Raw genomic sequence first — 13,853 nt, forward strand, 5'->3', positions numbered from 1 at the left:
TGCAACATCAGTAATTGCTCGGCGGGGGACACTGACAGTCGCCTGATGAATGGACCCAGTGGAAAATCTACTACGCGGAAAAAACGCTAGACATTGCTGTAAATTAAAACTGTACCGAGCCTGATCTTGTTACCGCTTGCTTGCTTCCACTTTTTTATCAATGTCTTCGAGCATTCATAAATAGAGAGTCTGTATTTGTTCTGTTAAGCTATACTATTTTTTTAAAACCTCTGCCGAAGAAGTTTTAACCTTTTTGCCTTAAATAAATATTTCAAAAATATTAATTATGATATGTCAATGCATTGTGGGTTTTTTAAATGCTTATCGCAAGTAAATTTTCTAGTAATATGGGATATCTACTATAATATAACTCAATAGTATGAAGTAAGTGTAATATAAACTTATTGTTTGGATGAGTTGGTAAGTATAATAATACTTTTAATATCGACAATATCTACTCACTTTTTTATCCATATCTTTCTACGCATATATTTTTTATATAATCGCAAATATATAAAGAAGCTTTTGTTCTCCTCTTCGTATGCCTGTATAAAAGTATTAAAAATAAAAGTAATTTTTCACGTTTCTCTACTTCTTTACTCCTACGATCAGATGTCTGTCGTGCAGCCGCGTCCAATAACATCTAGGGAACCCAACCATCTATCATGGGATTGGGTATATTATGAATTAGGATAGGTATAGTCACGTTGTTATCGCAATTCTCATTTATTGCCTTCAATAATGGTTACAATCAATAAAGGCTAAGTGACAAGATCAAACTTCAAAAAAGAGTTTATAAAAAATTTATTTCTTTCAGGTACCTATTCGGGCATTCGCATAAATAAAGATTCCTAGTAAAGGATTAAACAAAAGGCAAAAGATGTGCTAAGAGCGGGAAATTTAGCTGGTAGCATGACCAATTTAACTAGATCCCAGGGGACTAATACGTTTCACCATATCAGTTCGACGCGTCCATACCACGCCAGCGTCGCAAGGGGTGAAGATGAACTAGTTTAGTTGTGTTAAACAAAATAAGGCCCTTGTACATATGTATATCTATAACTTATAGCAGACGATATATACGTCCAATACCTTGGAGCTTAACCACGCGAAGGGTTCACGTGTAATAATTTATTATTCGATTTCTCCTACACTGCGTGGTCGAAAATCTACATGGGTATAAATAAATCATTAATCCACCTGCTATTTAATTTATGCTTCCGGATATTGGTTTTGTTTATTATGCAAATTGGTTTTTGATTGTGTAATTAGCGATATTTAATGTCAATGCCTTTATTATAAATAATACATCGACAAGTCAATCTTAGTATCTCGTATTGAATGGGGGAACACGAAGTATGAGATCCTCTATGGTCTTCTTAGGAAACATTCAGGCAATTATTTTATTCAAGCTGGGTTAAATTTTCCTGTTCACCTGTTCCTGTGTGTCAAACAACACATAGGATTGAAAACATCATGTGATTGGAATGCGATTGTAAACGTCAGGATTGTAATGTATTAGTTACTTATAATATAACCTTTTTTATTTAATACTACTTATAAAATTTTAAAATAAGATTTCTATATTACAAAACTTTTATCAAAGTTTTTTTCCTAAAAAGTCCAAAGAAGTATAGTCGGACATATCTAAATTTAAAATAAGGCGGGGCATATAATTGACTTCATATTTAGTTTAACTGCAAACGTTTAAATTATTGAACAAACGTAGTCAATATCCGTAAGTAGGGTTCGGCCAACTGTATTTAATTCTTGAAGAACGGTTGCGATTACTGCGGACTTAACCGTATTTGTGGCATTTCTCTTGTACTATAAATTGCACATCGCGTTGTTGTGCGATCTCTTTTCTAGGACCGAAAAAACTGAAATTAGTCAATTGGACAGTCATTATAAGAAGATTTTATTATAAGCTTTAATTTTTCAACATTCCAACTATTTTGAAAGAAATAAAAAGTCGGGCGACTGGTTTCAATTTTGCGGTCAGTAGGACTGTTCCATTACCAGATCATAAATAATATCGCTTGAAGTTCGTGGTTCTGAACAAATCCCAGTAGATGTCGCAGTTTGTCTTTCAACACAAAGGGAGACAGTTTAAAGGGGTCGTTACATATCTGTACGCCGGCGTCATTACCTTTTATTTATAGGGTTTACTCCAACGAAATTATTTACGGTAAATCACTCGTATTGAATTTTCCCTTTTTATCTTTTTATTCGCACGTCGATCCTTGTGTTTGGAGGTAAACAGTTTTTCAGGGATGCAAAGTATTAACTTTTAAAATAAAAGTATAATACAGTAGAACAATAGGTACTTATAGGTACAGTATGATCTAGTTGGGCTATTATACATTAGTTACTAGCTTTTACCTGCAGCTTCGTTAAAAAAAAACAATTTAACACCGGTAAAAAAAGCGACTAAATTAAAAGCACCACTTACAAAAATCAACGAATTAAGCGCCATCTAAAAATAGCGACGAATTTAGCGCTACCTATAAAATAAAACAAGTTTTTCACAAATCCCACGCGAACTTTTAAGAAGATTTATTCAGTAGATAACCTATGAAGAGGTAACAAACAAACGAATGAACTAATTTTTGCATGTAATATAAGTTGGGATTGGGATAATTAACATTTGATCTTTATAGACGCATAAAAATATAATGGGAATCGGGTAGATGCAATGACTGCGTAAAAATACAATACGTAAGTGTTATAAAGCATACTTACATAATACTAAGTATATTGTTAATATCACACTTCCCATGCCAATTTCATTTGATCATCTGCTATTAATTACGAATAGCTGCGATAAATGTCAAGTACAAATCTGGTATGTTTTTTGTCGGTTCGGTGTTAAGTTACTGTAGATTTCCGTGATGTTCGTGTGCCATTAGTTACTAGCACGTGATGGGAGGAGCACGCCCCTCGGGTTTGCTGGTGCTGTTGTTTCTCACGGTCCACCACGCTTGGGTAAGAATTAATTAAGCACCAACACGTATAGCTGCTTAAGACCGATCGCAATCGTTCGTTTTGCGGATCGGATCTAAATATGTAATATAGTAGGTACTGTAGATGGGGATTTTTTAATGAATTAAACTATTATATTTGTTTGTATATCGAGGTATGATATAATTATAGCTATTTATGTAATACAATAATGTACGTAATAGGTGAATGAATAATTTTAATGTCACTTTCTATATTTACTATTTAAAAAACATATCTAAATGATTTTTTGTATGATTTAATAGACAAAAAAGGAAATCTTAAAATTTTCAAATGACTGAACAATTCCGCTGATATTTGGCGCGGTCGCCGCATTTTTGCGAAATCCTTTCAGAAATTTTATTTTAGGTGATAAAGAATGAACATATAAAGATTTACGAGCATTTCAAAAATTTATGATGATTAATCAATCGATTAAACATTAAAAAGGTATCGGAGCGGTGATCTGATAAGTAACCTAGACTTTTTTACAAAATAAATTTTTCATTATGACTAAGTCTATACCTACAAACGAGTAAAAATTACTCCAAATTGAAACAGATATTAACATGTCGACAAATAAAATGTTTTTTGTATAAAGCTCGCAGATTTTTATTAAGCAAAGTAGAAGCCCGCGGGCGGATATCCGCCCAATCGTTACACGGTCTGATTGTCCTATAAATAAGCGGGATCTCCGAGCTGTAAATAAAAACACCAGTAAAAATATTCCATAATCATCAAGTCAGTAAATGTAACCTTGCGGGGTAGACAGAGCCAAAAGTCTTGAAAAGACTGTTAGACCACGTACAGCTGTCTGGCTTAATGAAGGAATTGAGATTCAAATAGTCGCTAGCCCATCGCCTAAAAGAAAAATTTGAAGTTTATAAGTCTATCCCTTAGTCGCCTTTTACGACATCTGTGGGAAGGTCGTGTCCTATTCTTTTTTCTATTGGTGCCGGGAACCACACGGCACTATCAATAACATGCAATGTACATAATAATCGTCAGGAAAAACTGGCTGAAAACACAAGTTCAATTGAGATTCATACTTTTTTTGTTTCCTTTACTGTAACATATAACTGGCTTTTAGCAGAAATTCAATTCGAATGAATTCTTTTTCATTTTAGTGAACATAGTGTATAGTGGAAAGATTTACCAAGTGAATATTTATAATTACACCTCATGAATTTGCAATGTAAAAAAATATTTAATGTTATTGTTATAGGCAGATTTTATTCAAACCAAACTTTAATATTATTACTGGGCTAATAACCTATTTACAAGTACTTTTTATTAAAATATCATAATCCCATTACATAATCGGAGCCCCCTTGAAGAGACCCTTTTCTGTCTGTATGGCCTCTTTACCTGAGCGCGGAAACTCAAGGGTAAGCCTTCCGAGGCATCCGTCCGCTTTTTACCTTCAAATTTACTGGCTCTTTGTATTTTTTTTGCCGCGTAACCACCGATATTACGGCTACTTGTGGGCATTGTTAGTTTGACAACGGTGTAGAGGATCAAGGCGATTCGGAAATTATTGTGTTATCAATAAATTTGTTGACGCTGTGGTTGAAAGTCTACTGTTCTTAGATATCTTGCCTTCTATGTTGTAAATGACAAAGGCTATTAAAATAATAATAAACGTAATAATATTTTTTCTACTATGAGAAATCACGGAACTGATTACCCTGAAATCCGTCATGCCGGTTTATGATTGGCTTAGGCATCGGCTAAAAAAAGTAATCAAGATAAATTTATTTTTCTAACATTCCTTCCTAATGTGGCGCTTTATAACAGGGACAGTCGTCAATAGTCGATGGAGGTCCAAAACTGTTCCGGCTGAATGATGGAAATGAAATCCCGGCCGTCGCCCTCGGAACAAGTTTGGGCCATTTAGCCGACGTAAGTAAATCTCATTAGTATTGATTCATGAGTTGTATTATGTACGTGACATGAATAACATATGATTTTAAGCTTTTGCTGTCATAGTGACACATTGTCATTTAGGCAATATTAGTGGATAGATGGTCGGTAGTATTAGTAGATGTATTATTAAACAGGAGTTGTTATTTATTGAAGAAATATGAAAATGTGGTCATATGCGTGTTTATTATCATTCCGAACGAAAACTTTTTCAAGTAATTCAACATAGAATTCTAATAACGCTATATTATTTGGATTTCTGTGGTATGTAGCATTCTTTAAAATGCTTTATTATCTGCATTTAAAAGATAATATGATTCAAAGTATGAGTAGGCACTGCATCCTCACTGAATTCATTTGTGTCAGGGAATGAAACTGACAATTATATTTTGTTAACTGACGAGTCTTCTATTATCTCTCCAGTCAAAACGAAATAATTTTGATTATAATGAAGAAATTCATCACGTCCCAAATTGCATGACGTTTTAATATCCATTATAATAATGGAAACGTTATTCGGGAGCGTTATTTAATATTCTGCCCATAAACCGACAGTTTTCTCATGAAATTGGCACGACATAAAAGATTGGTAGAAGATTACATTACGGGTGTCGTCAACAGCTTGATGGCGTTTTAAGATTGAGTCAGGAGATGAGATAGATGAGGTATTGTTAGCCTTATTTTGTTTTCATACCGTAATAATAACTGACATTTACAACAATACGTAAATGTGAGGCATAATGAACGTAGAGCTTTTTATGCAAAAAATATTACGCCGCCCACGACTTTAATCAATTTTAAGTATATTAATGGCGTTAACGAAAAATGAAAATACGAATTCGATTTTTAATGTTGTTCATTATTTTATATGTTATATTTTTACTGAAATAGGGTTATGATTTTTTTAATTTGTACTTACTATGAAATGAAGTTTGCGCATCTCTATCTATCTAATTTTGATGGGGTTGAACAATAACTATATAGAACTTCACAGAAGGTTTAAAATGTCTCTTATATAGTTTGGATGGATCGTTAAAGTAGTATTTAGCTTTAGTATGTAGTTACTTTTTTCTTGCTTTCTCTAAAATAACTTACTTTCTTCATTCAAATCAGCAACGATTCCTTAATACTAAGCTATGACAAGAAGTTAACTAATCGTCGTTTTTCTTAAACAAAAACAAACTATACAGGGCGTTTGTTGTTAACTGATATCCTTTAGATTTTGCAATGAACTAAGGTCGGTACCTGAAAAGATACAAGACCGTTTCATGTTAAAGGTGGTAGATAAAACGTCTATATTCGGCAGGGAACAAGGGTTTTTGCCAGGGAACCATTTGTTGGCACTGGCCGTACAATGGGCTCTGGAGGCTGGCTACAAACTCAGAGACACCGCCAGCCTGTATCTGGTTCATGACGAAGATAGCTATTTATTTTATTACGAGTTACTTTATTAATATCTTCGTTTATGTCCACAACTTCTTTACTACAAGGTTTCGATCGGCTTTGTAAAAAACCAACTATAAAGCGCGTTTGTTGTTAACTGTATTCTATGGAGTAGGTAGTGAAATAATGTCGATAGCAAAGATACACGACCATTCTATGTCAAAGGTGGTAACACGTCTACATTCGGCAGGGAACAAGGGTGTTGCCAGTGAACCATTCGTTGGCACTCGCCGTACAATGGGCTCTGGAGGCTGGCTACAAACACATTGACACCGCCAGCCTGTACCGGGTTGAAGACGAGGTCGGGCTTGGCGTACGAGAATATGTTAAAGCAAATAACGCGGACAGACGTGACGTGTACGTCACTGGTAAGGTATGTATATTTAGAGCAAGGAATATAGGAATGAGATACTCTAATTGTAGAACAGAGAACGGTAACACTGCAAGTCTATTTATACTTTTTATAGAAAGTTATATATGGAAACTTGCAGGTACGTCTTAGTATACCCGTTTAGTATGTAGACGTAAATGACTATCATCGACCAATATATAAATAAAACGATTAATTGTTCCTTTAAAGTAATGTATGATCTCGAATTAGCTAAAGCGGATGCATCTAACGAATTATTTTCTAAAAAAATAACTCTTTGTCAAGTGTAACTCGAATAACATATTTTTATATAGAAAATAGGGATATATTTGTAGAACCAAATTCGATATCTTGAACGAAAACAAGTGTTGGTGATCTAGTTAAAATATTCGCGTACGGATATTCGATATACACCAGCATGTAATGAATTTTCAACCAGTTTACGGTAGCTTCCGTTTACTCTCAGCAAATGCATGACGTTTTCATAGAACTAATTCACAGTATTGAATTTCAGCTATGGAACGATGCACACGAAAGAGCTGAAGTAATACCAGCACTCAGGAAATCTCTAGAGGACTTGCAAATGGACTATCTAGATTTATACTTAGTGCATTATCCAATGGCTTATAAGGTGAGCGGTGTTTGCATAAGTGATTGCTGTTTACAAAGCTTTGAAACATTACTTTGAACTGTGACGTCGTAGCATTCAGAGAAATCCTAACTTAATAAAATGGGGTAAGTTGGCAAGTTTTACTTTAAATTATAGCAGGCAGGTTTTATGAAGTGAGATTGATTTTTAGTTTTAAAGTTACAAATGGAATGACCCTTCACGTTCGTTATTCTAGCTTAACTTTGATAACAAGATGATAACATTCTAAGAAATAAGTTTTCGTAATTTGGCATAAAAATATACCATTCTATAAATTTTTTGATAACACTTTTATGTATAGTGAAATATTAGTGGCTTCTGATAAGTAAGAACTAGATATGTATAGCTTGATGTGGTGTGAAACGCCTTAAAATTGCAGCTTACGAGTTTGCGTATTCACGAGTTTCCTCAAGCTCTTAACTTTCCCCATAAAAACAAAATTTCGAATGTGTAAACTGTAACAAGACAAGTTAGATATTGTGTCTATAAATCACATAACTCGTTTTGCGACGCCGGTAACGTCAGCAAAAACTTCATAGGACTACGGGAGTTGGAATCTTTTCCGCTGTGTTTTCCTTTTTAAAATTGTTGGGAACTACAATCTTTTCTGCAGAATCTAGTTTGGAAAGTCTCGCCGTATTGTTTTGCTTTTATTATAAATGGTACACATTGAAAAGTAGATTTAGGGCGGAACATTGTGTTGCAATTCGAAATGCATTACATTTTTCAGTCGCAAATTGAAATTTATTTACAATTCATAAATGAAAGATTGGTATGAATATATATATTTTTTTAATTTGCGTATATATACTTCCTTTCCGGGCTGATTGTAATAGTCAATCAAGTAAACTAAGATTTTTGGTATACCTACCTGTAAAAAACCCTGAATCTCAATTTCATCACTAAGACATCCAGATAAACGAGGCTTTTACTCAACGTAGGTTTTTACCCAACGTAAAAACTGCTAAGAATAAAATAAATAGTGGAAAAAGTGAATCGAAAAATTTCATTATGATTTTCAGCTACAGAATCTTCTCAGTCGTGTACGATAAACCGAGATCCTTGTAATACAAACACAGCGGTTCAAGGAAATCAAAGGACTCTGCATCTCGCTGCGGGCTTACGAAATACGAGTAGATGCGTTCATTTCGATCAGCTTACGTTTGCAACTGTCGAGCAAGCAAACCGTTGCTTAAACTCTCAGTACTTCAATTTTAGTGCCCATTTTTAACTCGGTATCTATCCATAACTAATAATCTAAAGAAAAAGATTTGGTTTTTTATTTCGAAGTAGATTTTTACAGTAATAAAGGAAAAGACAATTTATTATTTCCAGAAATTTTCATAAAATAATAAAAGAAATATACCTATAAAGGTCAAATAACACAAATTGATCTATTGGATTTTAATTTTTGTCACCTACGATTTTGTTCAGATTTACCTAACGGTTATCAAATCAAGACCTAGGATGTATCATTTATTAAACAGATGTCATATACACAGCACTAAATAGCAACTCGTGCTTAATGATGTCTGCGTAGTTTTTCGTGTTTCTGACGTGACTGGAAATTATAGTTGCGTTGTAGGAGAAACTATGTAGCTTACTAATATATTTTAATAATATAAAAAAAAACTGTTTGTAAAACAAAATGACGACTGAAACTTTATGAAATTTTGAAAATGAAAATGAAAATTTGGCACGGGCGCGAAGTCCACGGCAAAATATAAATACATACTGTACAAAAAAAACAGTAACATAATAATATTCTAGACTTTACAGTAATTAAAATTACCTAATAATTAATAACCTAATAATACCTTGTTTTTAGAAAGATGGAAGAATTAGTTTGACAGATTATTTGGAAACCTGGAAAGGTATGGAAGATGCTAAAATGCATAATTTAACCAAATCGATTGGAGTATCCAACTTTAATCTGACACAATTACAGAGGCTATGGGATAATTCAAAAATCAAACCAGCTGTTTTGCAAATAGAGGTGAGAGTACTAAATAATTTATTTTCGTTATGTTATACGCAACGTACCAAACTATATCTGTATCATATTGAAAAAAAAAATCCTTTGATCCCATTATTTAAGATGATTTTTCACCTTGTTTGATTTTATTAAAATAGATAGAAACCCCAAATATTAAGTCAATGTATCAAAAAGATCAAAGAACACGAACAAAGACTTATTTGGGTGAATGCCTTCGGTTGAGATATATACAACATTATTATAATGGCATCAGAGCTGTAACACTACCTACCTTTTAACATGTTATTGATCTAGAAATATTTCAAAGATAATGCCTGTGTTCTGATTACCTATGTACGAAGAATTTCAATGTTCGTAAGAATTTGTATTAGCATAGATTTAACTTCGTCGGCTTTCTTGGCAACAAAACACATTTAGGAGAATTTAACCTACTTACATTAGTTATGAAATGAAATATTAGTATTTTGAATTTTACTTACTTTAATTTCAATTCTATCATTAAGCAGACAGAGCCACCAGGGCTCTGTCTACTCTGTTTGGGATAAAAACATAATAAATGTACGTATGTACGTAGATACTGTTGTTTTAAGATGAACTTTTCTTAACAATGGTCATTTAGAATACGTAACTTTTCTGAATATAAATAAACTTTTAACAAAATTGTACCTTTTATCTAGGTGAATCCCACTATAACCCAAAATGAGTTGACGGAATGGTGTGCCCAAAATGGGGTAGTTGTCATGGCCTATAGTCCATTTGGCGGAATCCTGGGTCGGAAGAAGGATGCACCACCACCTCGCTCTGATGATTCAGAACTGGTAGAGATAGCGAATAAGTATAAGAAGACCGTGCCGCAAGTGCTATTAAGATATCTACATGGTGTGCCTGTTTTATGCCTACAGGATGACTTTGAATTAATTAGCATTGTTTTGATTTTGATAGAGAGATAGATAATTCATTTATTTGATTTGCTACACAATTTACAATTTCATATGGAATACAAATTAATTAGGGTGTGAGTTTCAGCAATACAAAAAGGTCACAACTCAACGAATTTATTGTTATAGAGCAATACGCTTATTTTCAGTTATGACCTAGGTGCTAGTGCAGGTCAATCTGCGCACGTAATAAAAATCAAAAAGAAAACAAACACACGTGTCGTGACTTAAAGTTTTATTGTATGTGTAATATATGTAGTAGCTAAACAACCTACAACAAATATTGGGCTGTGCCTTTAAGTTCTTAAAGCTGATACTGAGACTTCTGAGTTATCAAAGCACAGTCTTAAACTTATAAAATGGTTATGAATTCAAAGTCATCTTGTAAAATTGTTATACTTCATACAAAGATTTTTGTCCCGGTGCTCAAAAAGAGAACTTCATTGTTATGATATTAAGTTAAAGAGTTTTAATTTCTATTAATTTTTAGACACACAAAAAATGTCAATATATAATAAAATACAAATTCTTGAAGGTATTTTTATACGAGTTAATTTTAGAAACCGACAATTTTCTACGAAAGCAGGTGTCACATCAAAGAATGCTCTATCTTTAAACATTTCATTCAAAAAGGGACAAAGTTTAGTGGCGGGTTTGTGAGGCTTTGCCTCGATATGTAGACTTTTCTTTGTTAATCTCCGATCCTTTCGACGCTTTCCTCGAAAAGCTTTTGTTGGATATATTTTTAAAGGAATCTAGAGCATGTTATCTTTTTTATTGAAAATAGTCAAGTCACGGTAGTGTTTTGTAGTAGTATTATTTGTGTAAACTTTACATACATATGTACATACATATAAAATCACGCCTTTTCACTTTAATAAAAATGTACAACGTGGACTTGATGCCTTAGGCAAGTGAAACCTTTAAACCAAACTGAGATGTAGGTACTCGTATTATATTTAATGTGATATAATCGTTCCACTATTTTAAGAAACATGAGTGTGGTTAACCCTTTTTTCCATTTGGGCGTAGGTAGAACTTCTACCACCTGTCATTCGCAGAAGGCACATTAGTAGATAGTGAGATTAGGAAAAAAGGATTTGAATCTTGTGACAGATTGTCAACACGGGAATACCTAAGAATTATTGGAAATTTGAGCTGAGCAGCTTGCTCGTTATATATTTAACTTTAGTATAAATATCATTTTTTATGATGTATGCGCGCTTATTGTAAAAATCATTAATGGGAAAGTAGCCGAATGCAAGAAATTGGGAATATTTTTTTTAGGTTATATGCTAGCAATTGGTTGGGCCTTAATATCAATTGCACTCAATCAATATATGAGTATGTGTATATGTTACAAAGAGAGATTCAGAGATAGACACAGTATGCTAGACCAAGAAGTAAAAGAAGAATCGCAATTCTTGCGATAATTAGCTACCCCGTAATGATGAAGCCGGGGTATACATGCTTAAATAGATTTTTTTTTAATAAACTATATGTTTTAGCTTGATCGTCACATCATACCTATACCACGATCAACAAACAAGGAGCGAATTAGACAAAATATAAACATATTCGACTTCAACCTATCGCCCGAAGAAGTCTCAAGAATTTCCAAATTCAACAGAAACTACAGATTGAGAACTCCAGCTAAATGGTACGACAATCCACATTTTCCATTTGAGAAGAAAAACCTTACTCAAGAAGAAATAAAGTACATCATCGAACACAGTAAAGAAGATTAGCATACTTATACAAATTATTGGAAATAAAGATTTAAACATTTGAAAATATTTTTTCATAGTTGTTAATCTGAAATAAATATTTTTATTATTATTTTCTGTCTGATTATGGTGTTTATCTGTTGCGTTTATAATTTGTTTTCATGGATTGTATATTGAATCGTAAGTTAAGTATATGTAAGGTTTCGCTACCGTAGGAATTTTCTGAAACAAGTAAGTTTGATTGACTTCGGATAATGAAATATAAAATTTCATTAAAATCTCAGGGTTTAAAAGGGTGTAAAAGCATAACATATAGACAAAACATGGAGCATTTATATTATAAGTAGGGATAAAAATCGTCTGGTGACTAAATTCGACGTACTAGGCGGAAAAACTATCGGTGTGAAAAAAAGATAACTGAAAATTTATTTGTATCCATTTAACTTTGTTGACGATTCCGAATAGTCGGGCCATTGCATTGCTGCGCCGTTGTCAAGAGTGACGTTAAATAAAATTGTGTTAAAAAAACATTGTCGATCCGGTAATCTTTTATACAAGCTTTCTGTCTACCTTTCACATTTAAATAGAAGTCAATAAATAGAATTTCGCATGAAAATGTACAATTTAACAAAACCTGTGTAGCAGTGTATAGACGAACTTAATTATTTTCAGTCAGTAATATTTTTGATGCACGAAGTGTTGAGACTTTGACCTAAAAAAATCCAGATGCCTGTTAATATATTAGTTAGATTCAGTAATTTATCATCAAGATAAGTCAATGTTGATAGACTTTTACTGACGAAAAATCGAGTACTAAACTTTTGTAGATTTTTATCTCTTATTAGGCCTCAGCATATTACGCAACTTTTTAAAAAATAATTTAAACATAATAACGATATGTACAATATCATACCGTATCAAACAATATGTTCAATATGGAGATAAATAAACGAGTTAAAGTCATACAACAAAGAGTTTCTTCAAGACCCACTTGTAAAATAAAGGCGGATGCGGATTGAACTGACCTCACACAAATCCAAGTATACATTCTTTGAAATGGTCACTTGTAGAAATACGCTCCTTGAAATCTTGTTAGGATAAGAGATAGGAGAATCGAGATAATCTTTTCAGTTGTTTATTGGATTGCTTTTAGAGAAATATATTCACAGTTAGCATAAACAGTAAAAATGTTTTAGGTACATTTTGATTTGAAATTTAATGTTAGAGAACATTATTTTCTTTTTTAACATACATATGTATTGTATGATGCTTGTTTACATTCTTATATTTGTTTCACTAAAGCGTCTCCCGAGGTCGAAAAATATTGCCTCGACGTATTAAAAGTCTACAATGTTGCCGCAAAAAATTCTCAGACCGGAAAGCAATTTTTCAATACTAGAGCACTAAAAGAATTAAATCTGAAATAACAGTCGAAGTCGTAACTTACTTATTTCATTGTTCAAGTAATAAATCAGTAGTGCACGCCTGCCTTCCATTCAAAACTTAGTTACGAAGATTTTCATTACGTGCAGTGCAGCCCGCCTTTAATTTCAGATCAAAGATTCCAAATAGATTTTCTTTCTGAAGGCAAACTTTATATTTTAAATGAGTCAATAGCATAGAACATTTCTTATAATTAAATACGAGTATCCACCTGTTTCAAAGGATATTAGCCATTTTAATCTCCTTAGTACGAGTAATATGTAATTGAATTCTTTTAACCACGAGCATAAAGGAAAATACCGACGCTTTTATCTGAGCCCTGAGGCTTTCGGATCACCTAATTGATTTGAGCAAAGCTTTGTAG

At 33.1% G+C, this 13,853-nt stretch overlaps 1 protein-coding gene across 1 annotated transcript; it reads left to right on the top strand.

Annotated features, from left to right (window-relative positions):
- The first annotated feature begins 2,920 nt into the window (after positions 1–2,920).
- On the top strand, positions 2,921–12,083 carry LOC106141314 (aldo-keto reductase AKR2E4). The gene is made up of 7 exons (XM_060946946.1): positions 2,921–2,985; positions 4,798–4,902; positions 6,557–6,739; positions 7,251–7,367; positions 9,214–9,381; positions 10,059–10,262; positions 11,828–12,083. Exons 1-7 carry the CDS (start codon positions 2,923–2,925, stop codon positions 12,065–12,067), a joined length of 1,080 nt encoding a protein of 359 aa, XP_060802929.1. The 5' UTR covers positions 2,921–2,922; the 3' UTR covers positions 12,068–12,083.
- The last annotated feature ends 1,770 nt before the right edge of the window (positions 12,084–13,853 follow it).

The sequence above is a fragment of the Amyelois transitella genome, chromosome 12 (genome assembly GCF_032362555.1).
Source record: "Amyelois transitella isolate CPQ chromosome 12, ilAmyTran1.1, whole genome shotgun sequence".
In the NCBI taxonomy this organism is placed as follows: Eukaryota; Metazoa; Arthropoda; class Insecta; order Lepidoptera; family Pyralidae; genus Amyelois; species Amyelois transitella.